This window comes from Canis lupus, chromosome 10 (assembly GCF_011100685.1).
Source record: "Canis lupus familiaris isolate Mischka breed German Shepherd chromosome 10, alternate assembly UU_Cfam_GSD_1.0, whole genome shotgun sequence".
Taxonomy (NCBI): domain Eukaryota; kingdom Metazoa; phylum Chordata; class Mammalia; order Carnivora; family Canidae; genus Canis; species Canis lupus.
The window spans coordinates 11,920,818-11,942,101 of NC_049231.1; the positions used below are offsets into that span (position 1 = coordinate 11,920,818).

Sequence of the window (21,284 nt, forward strand, 5' to 3'; positions counted from 1 at the left end):
GGGGCGGAGCGTGAGCCGAAGCCCCGCCCCCTCCCTGTGACGTGCTACGTTTCCGACGCCGTCCTCCGCTCCCAACGGCTTCCCCGCCCTGGCCCAGAGGGCGGCGCCAGGCGGCAGCGGCGCGCGCCGGCCGGGCCCCGCCCCCTGCGGTGGAGCGTGTGCCGTCATTTCCGGCTTCTCTTCCCTCCGGTCCCGGGCGTGAGCCGTGAGGGGCGAGCGCGTGTGCCGAAGCCGCGGAACCATGGTGAGTCTGGCCCCGCGGCCCTGCCCAAGCCCCCCGCCGCCCCCCGCCCCCCGCCCCCCGCCGCCCCTCGCGTCCGCCCTCCCGTCGCCGCAGGCTCCTCGTGTCCGTCCCGCGAGGCCGCCCGCCGCGCATGGCGCGGGCCGCCGGCCGAGCCCTCTGTCGCTCCCGGCGCGGGGGGGGTGGGGGGTGCGGGCATTCGGTGCCGCGTCTCGGGCGGGCTCGGCTGCTCCCAGGGCCCGAGGCCCCGGGCTCAGCCGCGCGGAGAAGCTTCTAGTGCCCGGGGCGGGCTGGCGCGGCAGGCCCCGCCCTCCTCGGCGGGGCGGGGCGGGGCGTGGAGCCGCGGGCGCAGATGGAGGCTCCTGCCTACCTCGGCCTCAAAGCCACCTTAACCCTTTTTTTTTTTTTTAAAAGATTTATTTATTTATTTAGTCATGATAGACACAGAGAGAGAGAGAGAGTCGGAGAAGCAGGCTCCACGCAGGAGCCCGACCTGGGCCTCGATCCCGTGACCCCGGGGTCACGCCCTGGGCCCAAAGCAGGCGCCAAACCGCTGAGCCACCCAGGGATCCCCAAGCCTTTAAAAAAAAAAAAAAATTATTTGTTGATTAAAGCAGAGACACAGGCGGACGGAGAAGCAGGCTCCCCACTGGGAGCCCGACGCGGGACTCGATCCTGGGACCCCGGGGTCACGGCCCGGGCCGCAGGCGGCGCTAGGGCTGCCCCGTGTTCAGCCTGCACAGCCCTCCTCCGCGCTGTGATGTTTACCCGGAGGGCGAGCGCCCGCAGATCCCCTCGTTCACACAGCTTTGCAGCCCCTCGTCCCCGCTTCCGCAGACCTCCGCCCCGGGGTGATGCACAACGTCATTTGCTGGGAGAAGTGCGAAGTGCGCTTCTGCCGTGAACTGACCTCTCTTAAATGCCTACACGTATTTCTAGCAGGAATGCATCAATACGCGTTAAATATTGGTATTCAAGCTGATTGTTGATTTTTTTTTTTTTCTTCTTCTTTCAGGCGTCCCTTTCCCTCGCACCTGTGAACATCTTCAAGGCTGGAGCTGATGAAGAGAGAGCGGAGACGGCTCGGCTGGTAAGCTGCCTTCTCCCATTCTCTAAAAGTCTTGCTGTTGCACTTTACGAATTTTCAGACTGTAAGATTGATTTTTACTTCTAATTTCTTTATCTTTTTTTTTTTTTTAATTATTCCAGTCGTCTTTTATTGGTGCCATTGCTATTGGAGACTTGGTGAAGAGCACCCTAGGACCTAAGGGCATGGTAAGGACAACAAGGAATCCGTATGGTTCGATGCTGCTTGAGACCCGTTGTTGGAAATCTATTTAAGAACTCCCTCTTGGGGGGATCCCTGGGTGGCACAGCGGTTTGGCGCCTGCCTTTGGCCCAGGTCTCGATCCTGGAGACCCAGGATCGAATCCCATGTCAGGCTCCCGGAGCATGGAGCCTGCTTCTCCCTCTGCCTGTGTCTCTGCCTCTCTCTCTCTCTCTCTTTCTGTGTGTGACTATCATAAATAAATAAAAATTAAAAAAAATTTTTTTTTGAGATTTTATTTATTCATTAGAGAGGCAGAGACACAGGCAGAGGGAGAAGCAGCCTCCATGCAGGGAGCCTCATGTGGGACTTGATCCCAGGACTTCAGGATCATGCCTTGAGCTAAAGGCAGATGCTTAGCCACTGAGCTACCCACGCGTCCCTCTGGGGATGCTTTTTAAACTTCAAAATTAACTTTTATATATGTTAAGACATGGATAGGTTCTCTTTCCTAAAAATCAGAACAGTGCTGATACAACTAAAGCCCCTTAGACCACCATCTTCAATCCCTTCTCCAGTGACAACCATTCTTCTATCTGGGTGTAAATGTTCCCAATAGATTTAGGCGCCTATTATGTGTTTTGTTACATGTATTCTTTAAAGATACTACTTTGTGTACTTTTTCTGTAGGTTTTTTTAAAAAAAATATTTTATTTATTCATGAGAGAGAGAGAGAGGCAGCCTCCACGCAGGGAGCCCAACGTGGGACTCAATCCCAGGTCTCCAGGTTCAGGTTCTGGGCTGAAGGTGGTGCTAAGCTGCTGAGCCACCCGGGCTGCCCCTTTTCTGTAGGTTTTAAGAAAATCCTTTTTAGTATAGATAATCTGTATTTTCTATTTATTAAACCACATTGAGGGACACTTAGTTTGTTTCCATTGTTTTTGCTATTGTGGTGCTGAAACAACCTGGTTAATGTCTCCTTGTTTGAGTGTTTTTGGGGACAAACACCAGGGTTTGCTTACAGAGTGTATGCACTGGAAAAATTTGGATTTTTGCCAAATTGCCATCCAGAGTATTTACACGTTAGCAGAATATGAGAGTACTGATTGACCCATACATTCTTCCAGATGTGTTTGTATCTTAACTTGAATCAAATCTGTTCCTTTTAGGATAAAATTCTATTAAGCAGTGGACGAGATGCTTCCCTTATGGTAACTAATGATGGTGCAACTATTCTAAAAAACATCGGTGTGGACAATCCAGCAGCTAAAGTTTTAGTTGGTAAGTCTGAAAGTGATAAAGTTTTTTTTACCATTTTTAAAACACATTTTTTTTAATTTATTTTTTAAAAGATTTTATTTATTTACTCATGAGAGACGGAGAGAGGCAGAGACACAGGCAGAGGGAGAAGCAGGCTCCATGCACGGAGCCCTATGCGGGACTCGATCCCAGGACCCCAGGATCACGCCCTGAGCCGAAGGCAGGTGCTAAACCACTGAGCCACCTGGGCGCCCCTGAAATGATTTTTAACTAGGCTTTATTGACTACTTTTCAGTTAATTGATGTCCAATTTTTAATTACTACCATTAGTAAACTAAAAGCTTCTGAAGTGCCATGCAATTAATAATAAAACATTTCTAGGCTGAGAATCTCTAAAGAGTTTGTCCAGTGAGGAAACCTAGATAAGTGAGATTGAGGTTAGTAGTCAATATGTTTGGAGAATTAGGTAAGCTATGGAGAAGTAATTCAGAATGCATTTATATCAAATATAAATGAGTTACGAACTAGTTTCTTACTTCTAGATATGTCAAGGGTTCAAGATGATGAAGTTGGTGATGGTACTACCTCTGTTACTGTGCTAGCAGCAGAATTACTAAGGGTAAGGGTATCTGAGCAACTTTAACCTCATTTTACTGTTTTTTGCTCTTGTATCAGAAGTAGTTGAGTTCTTTCTGTGTGTTTTCTATTGAATGTTTTCCACCGTTTATTAATAGGAAGCAGAAACTTTGATTGCAAAAAAGATTCACCCACAGACCATCATTGCGGGTTGGAGAGAAGCCACAAAGGCAGCAAGACAGGCTCTGTTGAATTCTGCAGTTGATCATGGGTCAGTATACCAAAATAATACTGTTTTAAACTTTTAACATTTTTTTCAAAATGATGCTCGATGCAGGAAGTTTGGAGAATAGTGAAGAGCATACAGAAACATGACCCTGTTGCCTCATCCTGTCCCAATAACAAAACATCCCCACATTACACTCCAGAATGTAAAATCACAAAAAAACAAAACACAGAGTCATTGTGTAGAGGGTTTTTTAGCTTCTAACTAATTGAATAATAAGCATATTTCTGAATGTTAATATTTTCTTCAATATTTTAACAGGTAAACATTTGATTATAGTATAGTTTATCTATCTAGAGTTGGAGATCTGTATTTTGATAAATTTAAGATTTACGATAACAGTTGTGACAAACCTCTTAACCAGAAAAATGTTTCAGGAAGTGTAATTGTTGGGTTCAAATGTATATGTGTATTTTAAGACATTTTTATTTACAAATAATTCTCTAGAAAACCTTTATTTTTCACTCTCGATAATCTGTATAGCATCTGTATAGCAATACTCATTTATCCGTGTTCTTGAAGCATTTGGTATTATTTTGTCTGCTTGTGTTTCTATTTTGGTGTGCTGCCAGATTGGTGGGGAAGGTGTAGTATCCTTTAATTGTGCGTTTCTTGATTGCTGGTGAACTTTAATTCTTTTGCCAAAGCTTAGAGCCCTGACTGAGGTGAAATTATCTTTTGACAAGTATTTGGATGAATTTTGAAGAAAAAAATAGGACTGATATCTTTGGAGAAGCATTTTAAAAACAGGCATGAGTCTTTTTGCTTTTTTTTTTTTTTCCTTTCTTTTAGTTCTGACGAAGTTAAGTTCCGTCAAGATTTAATGAACATTGCGGGAACAACATTGTCCTCAAAACTTCTTACTCATCACAAAGACCACTTTACTCAGTTAGCCGGTAGAAGCTGTTCTCAGACTGAAAGGTTCTGGTAATCTGGAGGCAATTCATGTCATCAAGAAGCTAGGAGGAAGTCTGGCAGATTCCTATTTAGATGAAGGTATGTGTGTGTTGAATATGGGAAAACAGGCTTTCGTCAGGTGTTGAAGGATAAATAGTGAATCTTTTTAGCTCGTTGGGACTAGTGACACTTTACAAAGCCAGAAAAGTCTTGAAGGGTACAAATCATATTGCAACCGTTTTTGTCTTTTTAATCCGCTTCTCATACTTAACTGTGTGCTTCATTTCACACCATGCCAGCATTTCTTTGATAATCTCAAAGGTTTCACTTTATACCTTGAAGTTCTTGCAGTCTCTAGTAAAGAAATTACAGTTTTAATAAAAGCTATTCTGAAATGGCACTTTTTCCAGGAAGTTAGTGTAAGTCGTATCATTTAGCTGGTAGGTATTGAAGTTTTAGTTCTTGGTTTTCTTAAAAAGTAATAAATGTTTTAGCAACTACAATTTCCTTAGTAATAACATATTTTGTTCTTAGAGTATGAATTTTTCAAAATACCTTTATTTTATTTTATTTTATTTTTAATTTTTTCTTAATTTTTTTATTTATTTACGATAGTCACAGAGAGAGAGAGAGAGAGAGAGAGAGAGAGAGAGAGAGGCAGAGACACAGGCAGAGGGAGAAGCAGGCTCCATGCACCAGGGAGCCCGACGTGGGATTCGATCCCGGGTCTCCAGGATCGCGCCCTGGGCGAAAGGCAGGCGCCAAACCGCTGCGCCACCCAGGGATCCCTCAAAATACCTTTAATTTAAATTCAGCTAGCTAATGTAGTACACCATTAGTTTCATTTGCAGTGTTCAGTAATTTCTCAGTTGCATATGACATGTAGCGCCTATCATATTCACGTGCCTTGCTCAGTGCCCATCACCCAGCTACCCCATCCCCCTACCCCGAAACATCTTTATATTGTATTTATCAAATGTGTAAGCATTCTCTTCTATAGAGGAGAAACAGCTTTACCAGTGATTTGTCTCCAGATCTTACTGTATGTTATTTGTCTCTATTTCAAGGGAGTAACAATTCTGAAAATACTCTTGTTGAATTTATATGCAAGGGCTGTGTAGCATTTTTAATAGGGGCTAATGGTGAGGAAAGGTGATGAAAACAGGATAGCTACCATTTTTGAGTGTTCTGTACAAGTATTCTAATACAAATTTTGCTTAAAATGTCGTTTATTCCTCATGGTATCGATTCCAGTGATTGAGAATTAGGTTCATCTGAATAGAGCAGAAAACTCAAGATGGTAATGGCTTAAAAAGGTGAAAGTTATGTGTGCATCTAAAGGAAGCCTGGAAAGAGAATTCCAAATCACAGGCCCATAGGCTGGAAACTAGAATCTTTGCCAGTGGTGATAACTCTTGTTTTACACATGAATAGCTAAGGTTAATTTGTCCAAGGTTGCACACATAGAGCCTGTAAGCAGCATGGACATGATTGGGGCTAGGTTTGTCTGACTCCATTGTACATGCGCTTTTTTCTTTTCTTTTTTAAAATTTTATCACCAGCCTCAGTTCTTTAAAAAGTTTAGTAATCTCTAGCAATACCTTGTTTTCCTGAATCTTCACCATTTTTCTTTGGGTTGGTTTTAAGCTAATGAAAGTGGACTTAGTAGCTTTATATTACAATCCACAACTGCATATTTTGTTACATGTGAAACAAGTTTCAAAATACTATGTTTATTTTAATATTTGTGCTGTGCCCTTAAGATTTCCACCTGCTAAATTGATTTTTATGATCACTTGCTTTAGTGAAAAGCTTTATAGGTTCTAGGAGTTTGGGAATTGAACTTAAATGTGTTCTTTGAAAGAGTAACTTAATAAAGCAGACATAAAGATTTATCAACATATTTTGAAGTATTACAACATTCTATTGTAGGCTTTCTGTTGGATAAAAAAATTGGAGTAAATCAACCAAAGCGAATTGAAAATGCTAAAATTCTCATTGCAAATACTGGTATGGATACAGACAAAATAAAGGTACGTTCACTATGTTTCTTGGAATTCTAATTATTAGCTGCTTTATAAACTCTGGCTCAAAATGAGTTGCGCTAAAAAAACCTAGAAACATATATGAATGTATTCAAATATGTCGTTTTAGTGTATTTACATAAAAATGTTTTTGCTGTGGGACTCTTAAAAGTAAAAGAAAGTGATCCTACTGTTTATGCTTTTCTTTGTCTTAGATATTTGGTTCCAGAGTAAGAGTTGATTCTACAGCAAAGGTTGCTGAAATAGAACATGCCGAAAAGGAAAAAATGAAGGAGAAAGTTGAACGTATTCTTAAGCATGGGATAAATTGCTTTATTAACAGGTCTGTATGCGCTTTTGCTAACAATATTTGTAATCTAATAAATGGTTTTTGTCTGCAAAGACGGAAATACTTCATATTAGTGACATGTTGTTAGGAACGGTTTTTTTTTTTTCAAATAGAATTTTATAACGGCATTTGCATCACAATGATGGTACTGTTTTATGTTAATATACTTAATAAGCTTTGTTACATTAATAAGTTTTCTGCTCTGGCAGTTATATTTTAGTCTTGGGCTATAGTATACATATAGTAGTAGAGAGATTTTTTTTTTGATACTTTTTTTTTTTCCCCAAAGATTTTATTTACTTATTAGAGACAGAGGCAGAGACACAGGCAGAGAGGGAGAAACAGGTTCCACGCAGGGAGCCCAATGTGAGACTCGCTCCCTGGACCCAGGGATCATGACCTGAGCCACCCAGACGTCCCTGGTGAAGAGATTCAATTCCATATTAAGTGGTGGGAGTTTGAAGTAGCCAAAAACCAATAGCAAAGGAATAAAACAAGAACGAAGAGATGAAAAGTAATAGTTTTAGGTCTTTTTTTTTGTATGAAAGTATGTGTAAACTGTGAACTTTTAATTGTTAGTATCTAAAGTGTCTGTAGATTTTTGTTTTCCCCCAAAGGCAATAGAAAAGTTTCTTCAGTAAAACTAGAAAAGACTATAAAAAGTCATGACTCTTAAAAAAAAAAAAAAGTCTATCCACTCCAGTGGTCTGAGGCAGCATAACACGGAATCCGTGTCCAGGAGGTAGGCACTCACTCACAGCTTTCTTCCATGCCTCTCTGGCCAGCTTCCTTCCATCTTTGAGTCCTTGATGTTACGGGACCACATACCCAGGATCCAACGGTAGTGAGTGCCACCTCGCAGTAGGGTCTAGAGTAGGCAGTAGAGGAGTCCGGTACTCACCATGTCGCCCTTTTGCTCCAGAAGCCCAGGCTGGAGTTTGGGTAGAAAGTCTTCTAATTGCTTCCAGGTTCAGGCGGCCTGAACCCACTGCTTTGAACTATTTGCTCATTCCTATCTCAGGGTCTCTGTCTAATTTTCTCTACTTAAATCCTTTGGATTGTTTTAAATGGTGAAAAGACCAAGAGAAACAGCATATTCCTAGCAATAAAATGGCAGTGGTTAACTTTGACAGTTAATATTTGATGGAAAATCAAATATTTGCAGGGAGGGGCAAAGAGAATCCTAAGCAGGCTGCATGCCCAGTGTGGAGCCTGATGTGGGGCTCTATCCCACAGCCATGAAATCATGACCTGAGCTGAAATCAAGAGTTGGGGGCTTAACTGAGCCAACCAGAGGAGACCCTTACACTGATTATTTGTTTAAAAATTTTTTTTAAGTTCTAAACTTCTAAATGTGTCCTTTTTACTCCTATTATAAAAATAACATGCTCATTTTGGGAGATAAAATAGGAACAATCTGAGGTCTAACCTTCCTGAAATTTTTATTAAGCCGACTTGTGTGTGTATGTGTGGTTTCTAATTCCAGTTTTTCACTTAGTTGTGAACATAGGCCTTTATAACTTGCCTTTTTTTGTTTTTTTTGACTTAACAGTATAAATTTTTACTTAAAATATCAAGCTTTCATAATTGGTAAATTGTGATTTGCACAAACACATTCCTGATAGACATTGAGTCATTGGCAGGTTTTGCTGTTGATTGTAAAAATTTTTATACATCCCTTCATTAAAGATTTTTAACGTTTAAATTCATTTTCTTACTGTAGAGCCTCCGAAGTGGAATTAAAGCATGTGAGCATTGATAGGTTTTTGATGGATTTCTGTTACATTGCTTTTCAGGATTATGGTCCGGTTTATCCTGTCAATAGCAATATAAAAAAACTATCTGTTTGCAGTGCTATTGCAGTTAAGTTATATAATTTATGAATTACTGCATAGGGAAGATAGGGGATTTCTAATTTGTATTTCCTTATTGGTAAGGAAAAAATGGTTCCATGTTTTTTAGCCTTGTGAAGTAACAATTTTGAACATTTTTATTTATAGGCAGTTAATTTACAATTACCCTGAACAGCTCTTTGGTGCTGCTGGTGTTATGGCTATCGAACATGCAGATTTTGCAGGTGTGGAACGCCTAGCTCTTGTTACAGGTAGGAGAAAAAAGACATTAATTTCGAACATTAATCACTCTTGGATTTATTGAATGTTAATATATGTAATTTACACTGTTCAGAGTACAAAGACATACTTTTTAAGGAACTTGAGAATATCTTCATTATTCTCAGAAACAGTTTTTTGACATCCTTAGATAACCAAATTATCTGCCATGTTTGCTATAGCTATAGGTAACTTTTTGTTGCATTGTTTTAAAGATAATAGGTCTTTTCTCACAAACGCACAGGACCAGTGTTCTACCCCTAGTCTAAAACTAAACCTTAAGGACTAAGTTTTATCTAGTTTATTCATTTGTTTATTTCTAGTGCTGAGTCTCAAATGCTTTGTGCCCTTTGCAGTAAGTTATAATAGTAACGTTTACTGAACACTTGACTGTGTCAGAGAGTGTGGGTCCAGTGCTTAAACATTATTTCTGTTAACTTTTTTAAATTCGTGGAAGTAATGTTGAACTACATGTGAAACAATCCAGCAATGAATAATGAAAAGTTAGTATAGTGTGATACACTCCAATAGAGGTATGAGTTTGAAAATCCCAGTTGTGTGGAATAGAAATTTGTTTAAAAGTAAGATAATGTCTGACATCAAAATGACAACGAGCAACTTGACTTTTTATTGTAGTAGTAGTTTTTAAAATAACCACTAAGTAGCCCTTGAAAGACTACGTTTTGCAGCCTTTATTCTCTAATTTTCAGGGCTTTGAAAATGAATGAATGGGTTGGAAAGTTGGTTTGGGATCCTGCAATGAGAATTAAGAAGAGGGTTTTGAGATATAAAATCAGTTTTCGAGTGCCATGAGTATTAGAAGTATGCTAATTATTATTAAGGGTAGAATTGGTTTCATTTCAGAGTAACTTCTTAATCCGCTCTTAATATTTTGAGAAGTGTGGTCTTCTGACCTAAAAAGAGATGTTTTTCCTTTAATTACTTTGAAGAGAGGTTACTTTAATTAAAGTTCTTTAAGAGCCATTAGGGGGGCAGCCTGGGTGGCTCAGTGGTTTAGCGCCACCTTCAGTCCAGGGCATGATCCTGGAGAACTGGGATCGAGTCCCACATTTCTCCCTCTGCCTGTGTCTCTGCCTCTCTCTTTCTCTGTAACTCTCATGAATAAATAAATAAAATCTTTTTTAAAAAAAGCCATTAACGTACTTCTAGTTTTTTTTTTCTTAAGATTTTATTTTTATTTATTTATTCATGATTGAGAGAAGCAGGCTCCCTGCAGGGGAGGGGGCCCGATGTGGGACTCGATCCTGGAAATCCAGGACTGTGACCTGAGCTGAGGGCAGACACTCAACCACTGAGCCACCCAGGCATCCCCATACTTAAAGAGTTCTTTAAGAGCCATTACATATCTATCACTTGCTTAAGGTGATAAAATTTACGGGGTAATTTCTCCTTTAAGGCAAAAAATTAAAAGATACGACATAAGAAATAAACGTTAATGATAGCACATTCATGGGATAAGTTTGATATCGACTTGATACATTGCCACATACACTCAGAAGAAAATTCACTGCGCCAAGCACAACCAAATGCAACGTTAACCCTGTGGTTCCTCCCATTCTTAAATTGTGTGTTGTCAAGGTGTGTGAAGTTGGCTCTCGTAATGTCTAGAAATATTTTCTCAGATGTGGCTAAGTGAAAATTCTCATCAGCCAAATTAGTCTCATTTTGGGGGTGTGGTGTCCCAAATATCTTGCGTCTATCTAGAACACATAGCAGGCTCAGGTGCAGACCAGTCAAGCTTCAGCTGTACAGATGAGTATAAATCAGCTGAGTTGGAAAGATCTGAGTCTTTTTAATAAATTTTCTGTAAATTAGATGTCAAGTATCAGTAATTCAGACTTAACAGTAAGGAGTATGAAAAGGGTTGGTTGATGATGATAGAGGGAATCTGCTTTATTAAAAGAGTAATAAACTTAGAGAAAAGGATTTTAAGATGGAAACAACTTTTACAGTTAAAACCAGAAAAGGAAATGGCTGAACCTTTCAGTTTACACCAGGGAAGATGGAAGGAAAATAGGAATAGAAATAAGACGCAATAAAATATATTTAGTTTTTGTTTTAAAAGATTTTATTTATTTGAGCGAGTACATGGGAGAGGAGCTGCTGAGGGAGAGGGACAAGTGGACTCCACACTGAGTGCGAGCCTGACACACCACTCTATCTCATGACCCTGAGATCATAACCTGAGCCAAAACCAAGAGTTGGATGCTTAACCGACTGAGCCACACAGGCGCCCCAAGATACATTTACTTTTTTGACACCTCATGAGGTTTGCTCTGGGAAATTCTTAATATAGGTCTCCCCTTTTTCTAAGTCTTACAGGGGCTTTCTGAGATTTCAGTTGATGATTAGCAGGTTTCTGATACTCTAAGCAGTTTCTAATGTCTACATCTGTTGACGTAATGAACTAGTCAAATACTTTCATATTTTGGGAAATTGGATCATGAGGGTACTAGTCGTCTAGACCAGATTCAACAGAGAATCTGAATTTAAATTCAGGCTTAACAGTAAATGTTAAAATCCCAGTTTAAGCTTATGGAAATAGAGTATGCACAGGTAAGTCTGAAAACAGAGTACTTGGATTTGAATCCCAGCTTCACCATATTTTTGTTTGAGCTATGTAACCTTGAATGAGAAGCTAAGTATCTCTTTGCCTCAATTTTATTATTTTGTATCGGGTAATATCTCTCATGAGAGTTTTTGTATAAAGATTAGTCAATTTATGTGAAGTGCTTAAAAGAGTGCTTGGTATATAGTAAGCAGTCAACTTAAATGTGTTCATTAGTTCTTGTTAGAAAACAAATTTTAAACATGTGTGTTTAACTAACATATGTTCATGTTCATAGGTGGTGAAATTGCCTCTACCTTTGACCACCCAGAACTAGTGAAGCTTGGAAGTTGCAAGCTTATTGAGGAAGTCATGATTGGAGAAGATAAACTTATCCACTTTTCTGGGGTAGCCCTTGGTAAGTGATTATGTAGATCCTGATTTAGGTTCCTAAATCTTTGATAGGCTCCATTGAATTTAAAAGAAATAGTTACTATGTTTAGTGGAATGTGATGTGTCTTAGTTCTTGAGAAGCATAGGATGCATGTTAATTTCAGTCTCTTGAGGTCAGATTCATGTTAACCTTGCCTTTGTGAACAGTGTGTATTCAACATGATTGTTTTCTAGATAATTTAGAATTACTGTGAACATGGATTATTAGCAAAAAAGAATGTATAACAGCCGAGGACATGTTCATTTTTAAATCAAGTAGTAATCATAACCAGTATCTGCATAAATAGAAGACAAACTCTTTACTGTTATGTAACTAAGTATTCACAGTGACCTAAGAATATTATTTTTTAACTTCAGGTGAAGCTTGTACCATTGTTCTGCGTGGTGCCACTCAACAGATTTTAGATGAAGCAGAAAGATCTTTGCATGATGCTCTTTGTGTTCTTGCCCAAACTGTGAAGGATTCTAGAACAGTGTATGGAGGAGGTAAGTGTTTTAAAAGTATTAAACCATGTTTTATAAAGACAGTGAATGTTTTGGCTATAATGATATGATATATATAGTGCATTTATACTTAATTTTAAAATATTTTACATGTTTGAAGGAAAATCAGTAATTGAGTTTGTTGGAGATAACTAAACATCATATTTTACTGGAATTTCATTTTAATCTGAAGGCTGTTCTGAGATGCTGATGGCTCATGCTGTGACACAGCTTGCCAGTAGAACACCAGGCAAAGAAGCTGTTGCGATGGAGTCTTATGCTAAAGCACTGAGAATGGTAAGTTGATAAAGAGATCTGAATTTATAAATTTTGTGAGTGTTGATGGTTTTTTAAATGAATACATTTTTCTGTTTTGGACACATTTGTGTTTTTGGCTTTAAGAAAAAACTGGTTCACACTGCTTAAATTTGATTCTGTAGTTTATCTTTATGATGAGTAGTAATTACAAAGGGAACAATTTTACGTTGCATATAAATGTATGATTTTTAAAAGTCCTAGGTGGAAGTAAATGACAAATGGTTACCATTTGTCTTTTTCACTTTATAGCTGCCAACTATCATAGCTGATAACGCAGGCTACGACAGTGCAGACCTGGTGGCCCAGCTGCGAGCTGCCCACAGTGAAGGCAACACAACTGCTGGCCTGGGTAAGAAGTCGGTTAGAACCCTGTAATAAGTAAGGGTAATAACAAATTTTTTTTTTTTTTAAGATGAATTCTGGTAACCATAGAGAAGATTCCTGTGGTGCTTGCCTCTGTAACCATTACATATCTTAGGAGAATGTTTAACTTCCTATTTTCAGCACTCTCAGGAGTGTTCTTCATAAGGGGTTATAGAGTTAGTTAGAAGACTTGTAATTAGTTTACTATGTGGTGGCTAGGATTTTAAATACATAAATAGTACTAATATCCTGAAATAAATGTAAACTTTGTTAAGTTTCTTAGAGTATAATCAACATTAAATCCTAATCTCACTGGGAAACTTATTAAGAGATGAGACATTCTTGAGTGCAGATCTTTTTTTTTTTTTTCTCAGATCTTTGATACATAGATAAAAGTGACCAAAGAGGTAGATTTAATAATTCAAATAGAAAAATTTCCCAGTCAACTGTCCAAGACATAGGAGCAGTCATAGAGGATAGATAATTCTGCACCGGAGAAGAGAGAGCTAATGAATAATATCTGTCAAAAAGTCAAGTATTGCATTCTCCTAAAAGGAAAAGTAGATGGCTTTTGAATTCTCTTCCAGTTCTTAAGAATCCATGGTAATTAGTGATGAGCGCATTTTTTGCAGTAATTTTATATATACGCGTGTACATATATACACACATACATGCGTGTATATAGATAAAAACAGGGGACAGCTGGGTGGCTCGAGGGTTGGGCACCTGCCTTCTGCCCGGGGCGTGATCCTGGATTCCCGGGATTGAGTCCTGCATCGGGCTCCCTGCATAGGGCCTGCTTTCTCTGCCTATGTCTCTGCCTCTCTCCCTCTTTGTCTCTCATGAATAAGTAAATAAAAATAAAAAAAATAAAACAGGTGATTGGGTTTTCTGTGTAAAATTTCCATTACCTGACCTAGTTGTCTTCCATTAATACAGATGATCCAATAATTGACATTTTCATTTTCTAAAAGGCTTGAGTTAGGTTGATGAAATTTCTCTAACAAATTGGGTAGTGTGGTCTTGTAATCTCATTTTTCATAACAAGATTAATTTTATTTGTTGTATATCATTAGGGATATTTTTGTTAAATTTAGTTAAAACTGTAGTTGTTTAGTACATTACTTTCTCTCTTCAGATATGAAGGAAGGTACCATCGGAGATATGGCAGTACTGGGTATAACAGAAAGTTTCCAAGTGAAGCGACAAGTTCTTTTGAGTGCAGCTGAAGCAGCAGAGGTGATTCTGCGTGTGGACAACATTATCAAAGCAGCACCAAGGTATTGTAGCATTTTAATGAACAGTTTTTAGGAAGCAACAAATAGATGATTGTATTTGGTAATTGTAGTTGATAGAAAAAGGCATTTCTGCGTAGCTAAAATGTTATGCATGCTAAAATGTTATGCATGTTATTTAAAATACGTAGTCACAACTCTTAGATTTAAGGCAGAAAAGCTTAGGAGGAGAGAGGTATGGGTGACATAGAGGAGCTCACAGGATTGAAAGGTCACATCAAGAGCCAGGCTTGAAAAGGTCAAAACCAGATTGGGAGTGAAGGGCTGTAGTAGTAAGAACAAATGTCTTTTCACCAGGCTGAGTCTGCAGGCTCCATGCTGGGATCCTGATGCGGGACTCGATCCCGGGACTCCAGGATCGCGCCTTGGGCCAAAGGCAGGCGCTAAACCGCTGAGCCACCTAGGATCACCGCAGTTAATAATTTTAATTGTTCTTACTAGTAGTTATTAAAAACGTTAATTTTGCCTGTTCAGTGGCCGTGGTTCAGGGATATGGGTGGGGAGGACGGTGGCTTGTACCAGTAGATACAGGTAAGGTTGGTGAGAAGAGTTGGTAAAAGATTTTGAAGTAGAGCCAGCTAAGTTTGATTATGGTTTGGATATAAGGTGTGAGAGGAAAGGGAATGAAGGCTCATCCAAGGTTTTTCTTGGAGAAGTGAGAATTTCTCTTATCTCAGATGCAGAAGACTTTGGGAAGGAGGGTGGGGGTGTCAGACTTGGACATTTGAGCTTTCCATTGTGAAAGCAGTTGGGTAGTTGAGTCTGTAGTTTAGGAGAGAAGTTTGAGGTGTGATTGCTAAGTTTAGGAGTTGTCAGCCTACATGTGGCATTCAAAGCCGTGAGACTGATTGTGTCCCCAAGAGGGAATGTAGCTAAAGGAAGAAAGCGATTTTAAGCACTGAACACTTGAGAGCTCCAGTAGTAAGTTTAGGAAGATTCAGAGCAACTGGCAGAGGACACTAAAAAGGAACATAAAAGTATGGATAAAGGATAATTATTAAAACTGGGTAATGGATACATGGGGATTCTTTATACAATCTCTGTATGTTTGAAATTTTCCATAATACAGAATTTGAAAGGTTGGGGGTGTGGGTGCCACTGAGGTAGGAGGAAGACCAGGAAATGTGTGTCTCAAAAGCCAAATGAAAAAGTGCTTAAGGGTGGGGAGTGATCACCACGGTGATAAGAATAAGTAAGATAAAGCCTGAAAATTGACCTTAAAGATTGATTTAGCAAAGAGGCCGTTGGTATTTTTAACAAGCAGTTTTGTGGAGTGGAGAGGACAAGTCTAAATTAGGTTCAACAGAGGCCAGGGGAAGAATTGGAGGAAATGTATGTATAAACTGCTTTCTCGGGGAGTCTCTTGTGAATGGGAGCTAGAGGATATGGGTCTCTACAGTGAGCATTCAGTGCTGTCGGTGGGAGTGATCTCTGGGGGTGATGGATGCAGGAGGGGGGGCAGCCCGCTGAGTGGCTGCGAGGAGGAATGGGAGAACAGGAGGAGGGCTTGGTTTTAGATGGGAGCACGGAGAGTTCGTTTCTGGAACAGGAGAGTAGGAGGAGCACTATGAGATTGCACCTTAAATGGACTCTGTCACAAGGATTCTCTGTGCGGAACCCGGTAGCGCCCACTTCAGTGGCTTTCTTCCTGTGAATGGCAGCTGTTCTGTTACTATCAGAAGAAGGAAAGAGGAGAAAATAGCGATTTGGACATAGAGAGAAAAGGGGAAATGGTATTTAAATCTACTGTGGTATAGTGGAAGGAAAACTGGGCTGAAAAATCTGAAGATTCTCTGGTCCTGGTACTATGATAGGGTAGGGTAATGAGGAGTGCCTGTGTTTTGGAATGGAACATTGGTGAGGGAAGGAGAAGTTGAGAGTTTTCTTAGAATTATGCCAGCAAGTTGGTTAAGTATGGTTGTTTGCTCTTGTTTGGGTTTTTTTTTTTTAAGATTTTAAAAAATTTATTTATTCATGAGAGACAGGGAGGCAGAGACAACAGGCAGAGGGAGAAACAGGCTCCTTGTGGGGAACCTGATAGCAGGACTCGATCCCAGGACCCTGGGATCACAACCGGAGCCAAAGGCAGATGCTCAACTGCTAAGCCACCCAGGTGCCCCATATCCTGTCCTTAAGCAAAATGATAGCAAAAGGAAACTGGTCTATCAGGTTTTCTGGGTTGGCAGCAAGGTCTGCCACCCACTCATTGCAGTGACTTGGTACCCTCAGCCACATTTGAAGTACACACGATAATACCTCGTTTGAGCTGATGTCACTGTATGTATGTATGTGTTTGTTTGTTTGTTTATTTATTTATTTATTTATTTATTTATTTATTTATTTATGTTTTGTTTATTTATTCATGAGAGACAGAGACACAGGCAGAGGGAGAAGCAGGCTCCTTGGGTGGAGCCCGATGCGGGACTCGATCCCAGGACTCTAGGATCACGCCCTGGGCGGAAGGCAGGCACTAAACCGCTGAGCCACCCAGGCATCCCAGCTGTCACTGTTTTAGTGGTTTAAGTCTTTATTAAATTTGGTAGACGATCTCAGTAATTTGCAGTAAAGAAACATTGAGTAATTGTGTTTAACTCCACCTTCTCAAACATACTGGACTCTGGGGACTCTTCATATTTTACCTCCAGGGGACTTGTTTTCCCGGAGTTGACCTGTGACAGCTGCTGGAGAACTTTTTCTGTTACCGATGTTTTTCAGCGTCCTGTAGTCATCCCATAAAACTTCAGGGTTAAAGATCTTTTAAGGTTTTTAAAATGTTTATTCATGAGAGACACAGAGAGAGGGGCAGAGGAAGAAGCAGGCTCCCTGCAAGGAACCCGATGCGAAACTCGATCCCGGACCCTGGGATCACGCCCTGAGCTGCAGGCAGACGCTCAAACACTGAGCCACCCGGGTGTCCTGAAGATCTTTTTCTGTATGGTCCCAGTATGCTGCTCTTTGGATCTGTTTGTATGCTTTTTCTGCTTCTCTAGAATGATTGTTGTACTTGCCTCTAGAAGCAGTGGCACTAAGTAAAAAAATTCTCATAGGCACTAAGTAAAAAAATTCTCATAGGCACTAAGTAAAAAAATTCTCTAGAAGCAGTGGCACTAAGTAAAAAAATTCTCATAGGCACTAAGTAAAAAAATTCTCATAGGCACTAAGTAAAAAAATTCTCTAGTACACCTGCCATGCCACCTTCTTGAGAGATTCATTATTTTCTCACCAGAGAATAAAAGTTTAAAATCTCAGATGTATGTGAAAGGCATTGTCGATATACTTGAGTGAGTTGTCTGACCCTTTTCTAGCTTATTTGCTGGCATTTGTTTTCATTCGTTTAGGATAGTGATCCAGAGATGTTCATCTAGATGCCCAAAGCCTTGTCATTTTACAACTTCTGGTTAAGAGTAAACTGTCTTTGTCTTTGATTTAGTAAAATGACTAACACATTAGTTGAAAACATGAATTAGCCTTTTTTTGGGAAGAACGTGTATTTGTTAAGTTGTTTAGAGAAGTTGAGAATTGTTAAATATTTATAGGTCTTCACAGTCCACAGATTTTGTAATGGCTTCTTACTAATACAGTAATAATTGAGGGATGTTAGTTATGAGGTAGAAACATCCTTGTTATAGGGAATCGGTTTTAATGGTTTGAGGATTCCAGATGGGTTTGTATTTAATGTAAACCTTTGGTTACAGTCCTGCTTTTCAGTTTTACCATTGCGTTTTTCTTAAGTGTCTGTTTTATAATACTTGCAGGAAACGTGTCCCTGATCACCACCCCTGTTAAACATTCCCATGTGCTGTTGAGCTCTGGACCAGTTAGTTCATAGCAAAGGTGTGTTTGAAAGACTTCGACCTCTCAAAGAAGACTGTGGAATCGAAGTTTATCTGTGGCTCTTATATCCTTAAGTTTGGACGTATAACTGACCTTCTATTTTAACATGGGTCTAATTTATTTGCTGTTTCATTTTCCATAAGATTCAGATGATTTAAAAGTTTGTTTCTCATACTGTGCATCAAAATAAAAATTTGAACGATTAATTGTTCTTATCTTAGTGGTTTGTATCATTTTTTTTTTTGTATCATTTCTAATTATTTAATGGGAACAAACGATTATACTCTATGGAGTTGTTTGGTTTAACTAATGATTGACCTTATATGTTTTTGAAATAACGATCTTGTCCAGTCCAAGTTAGATGTGATAAATACAGGTTACTCTCTTGGTTTGTAATTGTATATAACCTTTGTTAGTGTTTAATTTTGTTTAGTAAAAGTATCTTAAAGGTTTAGTTCTCCATTTTGGGTAGTCTAAATACTGTTCTCTTACATAGAAGAAAATAATTATGGATTCTGTTCAAGTTTGAAGGGGTCCTGTTTTAAAAGTCGTTTGTTACAAGCTGCTTCTCAAGCATCTTTGATGCTTTAAAAAGGCAATATTCTCTTAAAATGGATGTGGTTAGATTTAAGCATTGTTGATTGTTGTGTTAGGGTTTATTGTTTTTGGCAAATGGATTCGAGAGTGATAAAGATAGGCATGTAAAATTAATGGTTTAAAGGTGAATTTAGATTCAGAGATTATTCATCAGTGTATAGGAGAATGCCCAAGAAATGAGAGAAAGCCCAGCAGTAGGTTGGTTGAGGTTTTATAGGGTACCTCTGCTACCTTAATGGGGAGACATTTTATTCCCATAGAGCAAAAAGGTTTTCTAAGAAACATGGATAAAACGACCTGTTTGGTTGTGTTTGTTTTTCTAAGGTAGGCGCCACATGGGGCTTGAACCCTTGACCTTAAGATCAAGAAGTCGCATGCTCTACCGGCTGAGTCAGCCAGGCACCCCAGTCCTGTTTTGTTTTTGTCTGAAAAGTTTGTCTTAACATTGTAGTATAACTTTGGTAGAAGCTGTTAAAACTGGGGAAACTTGGTTTTCTTTGCGATATTAGTATATGTCCTCCAACATTCACATAAAGGAGAAACTTTTCCTGAGATGATCAAAAAGAATTGTACTGAATTTTTTTTAAGTACTTTATCACATCATAACATCCATTTTCATCCCCACACCTGAGATGGAACAGGTGAACTTGTCACGACCAAGAAAACTTATAAAGGTTTCAGTAGAAGTGGGTTTGAACATCTGTCTTGAGTACTAAATAGCTAGAGTAAGATCTTACTTACAAGGATGCTTGAGCATGTTCTCTCCAGTGATCTTAAGTAAGCGTTCATGAGACATGGCATCTTCATTGTCACATCCAAGATACTCCCTTCTTTGAATTCATATCCTTTGAAGCCCTTATTACGCTGTTGCCATAAACCTAGACTATCTCAAGTTCACAAATTTTAATGTCTAAATGTAAATACCAAGCTAGGCCTCATTCCTATAACAGTTTTAGAATAGAGTTCCTTATAACTCAGAAATCGTAGGTACGGAAGCAGCGAGTTTTTCACAAAACTTTTGTGCCATGGAATTAGAGGTTTAGAATGTGTGTTAACAGTAGCTACATGAAAGATTGTGTGCTTAGGATCTTTAGGTGGCCTTCAGTTTTTCTTTGAAGGAAAATCTGTATCCTGTTTCTTCTCCTTTTCCTGTCCTCAAGCCAGGATCCATTCTTTGGCTGCTCGGAGGCCATCGGCCCATTTTTCTCGCTGACTGCCTCTCAGCTGCCTGTGGTGGAACTGCAGGGGCAGTGGCAGGATCTGGGATAGGGAATCCCTCCTTCCTGCTTGTGTTGTCTCTGGAAATGGCTGCACCCCTGTGAGACCTGTCACTAGACTTTGACAGCCCCTTTTTTCATGCCTTTTAGCTCTTATTAGATTAGGGTGACATTTCTGTTCCCTGTTCCTCTAACCTTATGGTGATGACTGCTGCTCTTAACATTCCTATCTGGTTGTCTGGGTACTATCTTGATTCCCCACCCCCACCTCCCCAGTCTTATCTAGTAATAGGTCCTCTGTTAAGGTCTCTCCTTATGAACTGTGGGATGAATGCATTTTCCTGCCAGGACCTTGACTGATAAAAGACAACAGAATACTCTTGTGCAGAGTCCTTTTCTAAAGTCTGCCTTGTTTTGTACCTACTCCAGTGTATTAGGACATCAACAGAAATGTAAAGAGGACTTGACTTTTTTTTTTTTTTTTTTTACTTTTTAAAATCAGAATTACTATGGAACATTTCATATTGTCAAAATGAATAAGAACAAACAAGTTCGGGTTTTTCTTTTTTTCCTTTTCTTTCTCAGTAGGCTCATTGCCTGGCGTGGAGCCCAGTACTGTGCTCAAACTCAACCCTGAGATCAGGAGTCAGATGCTTAACCAACTGAGCCACCCAGGCGCCCATCAGATTTATTATTTATTTGCGGGGGGGCAGATTTATTTTTAAATTGAGCAGCACCTAACACCTCTTTCAAAGGGGTATTAAAACGATTATATGAATTGATTTACACAAGACCTGAAGGCAGTACCTGACCAACAGTGGTGTTCAAAAGTGTCAGTCTGTCCCCTAACCCTGTGGGCTCAGTGCATGATCACATCTCCAAAAATCCGATAACCTGGTAGTATTGCAGTAGACAACTGATGATCCAAAGGTAAATTTCTGCTTCCTGTTCTCTTCTCCAGAAGTAGTCCAGAAAGGAAGAAAAGCCTGTAAACTTAATTTTTTCAATAGCATTAATACCCCTTCTACGGTGGTGAGATTACAAGGTATATATATACAGTGACAAAGGGGTAGAAAGTCCTGTCTAGCAGACACACAGCCATGTCTTTAGTCCTGTGACTCTTGCCTCTCATGGTACATGGGTT

General features: G+C 39.7%; 1 protein-coding gene across 1 annotated transcript; it reads left to right on the forward strand.

The window, feature by feature from the left end:
• Positions 1-98: 98 nt before the first annotated feature.
• On the forward strand, positions 99-18,541 carry CCT2 (chaperonin containing TCP1 subunit 2). The gene is given in 17 exon segments (XM_038549988.1): positions 99-244; positions 1,257-1,331; positions 1,451-1,516; positions 2,678-2,789; positions 3,311-3,387; positions 3,503-3,615; positions 4,423-4,525; positions 4,527-4,626; positions 6,460-6,560; positions 6,767-6,894; positions 8,901-9,004; positions 11,879-11,998; positions 12,391-12,519; positions 12,710-12,813; positions 13,084-13,183; positions 14,336-14,477; positions 18,248-18,541. Coding segments are annotated over 17 exon segments (1,608 nt in total). The 5' UTR covers positions 99-241; the 3' UTR covers positions 18,279-18,541.
• Positions 18,542-21,284: the final 2,743 nt, after the last annotated feature.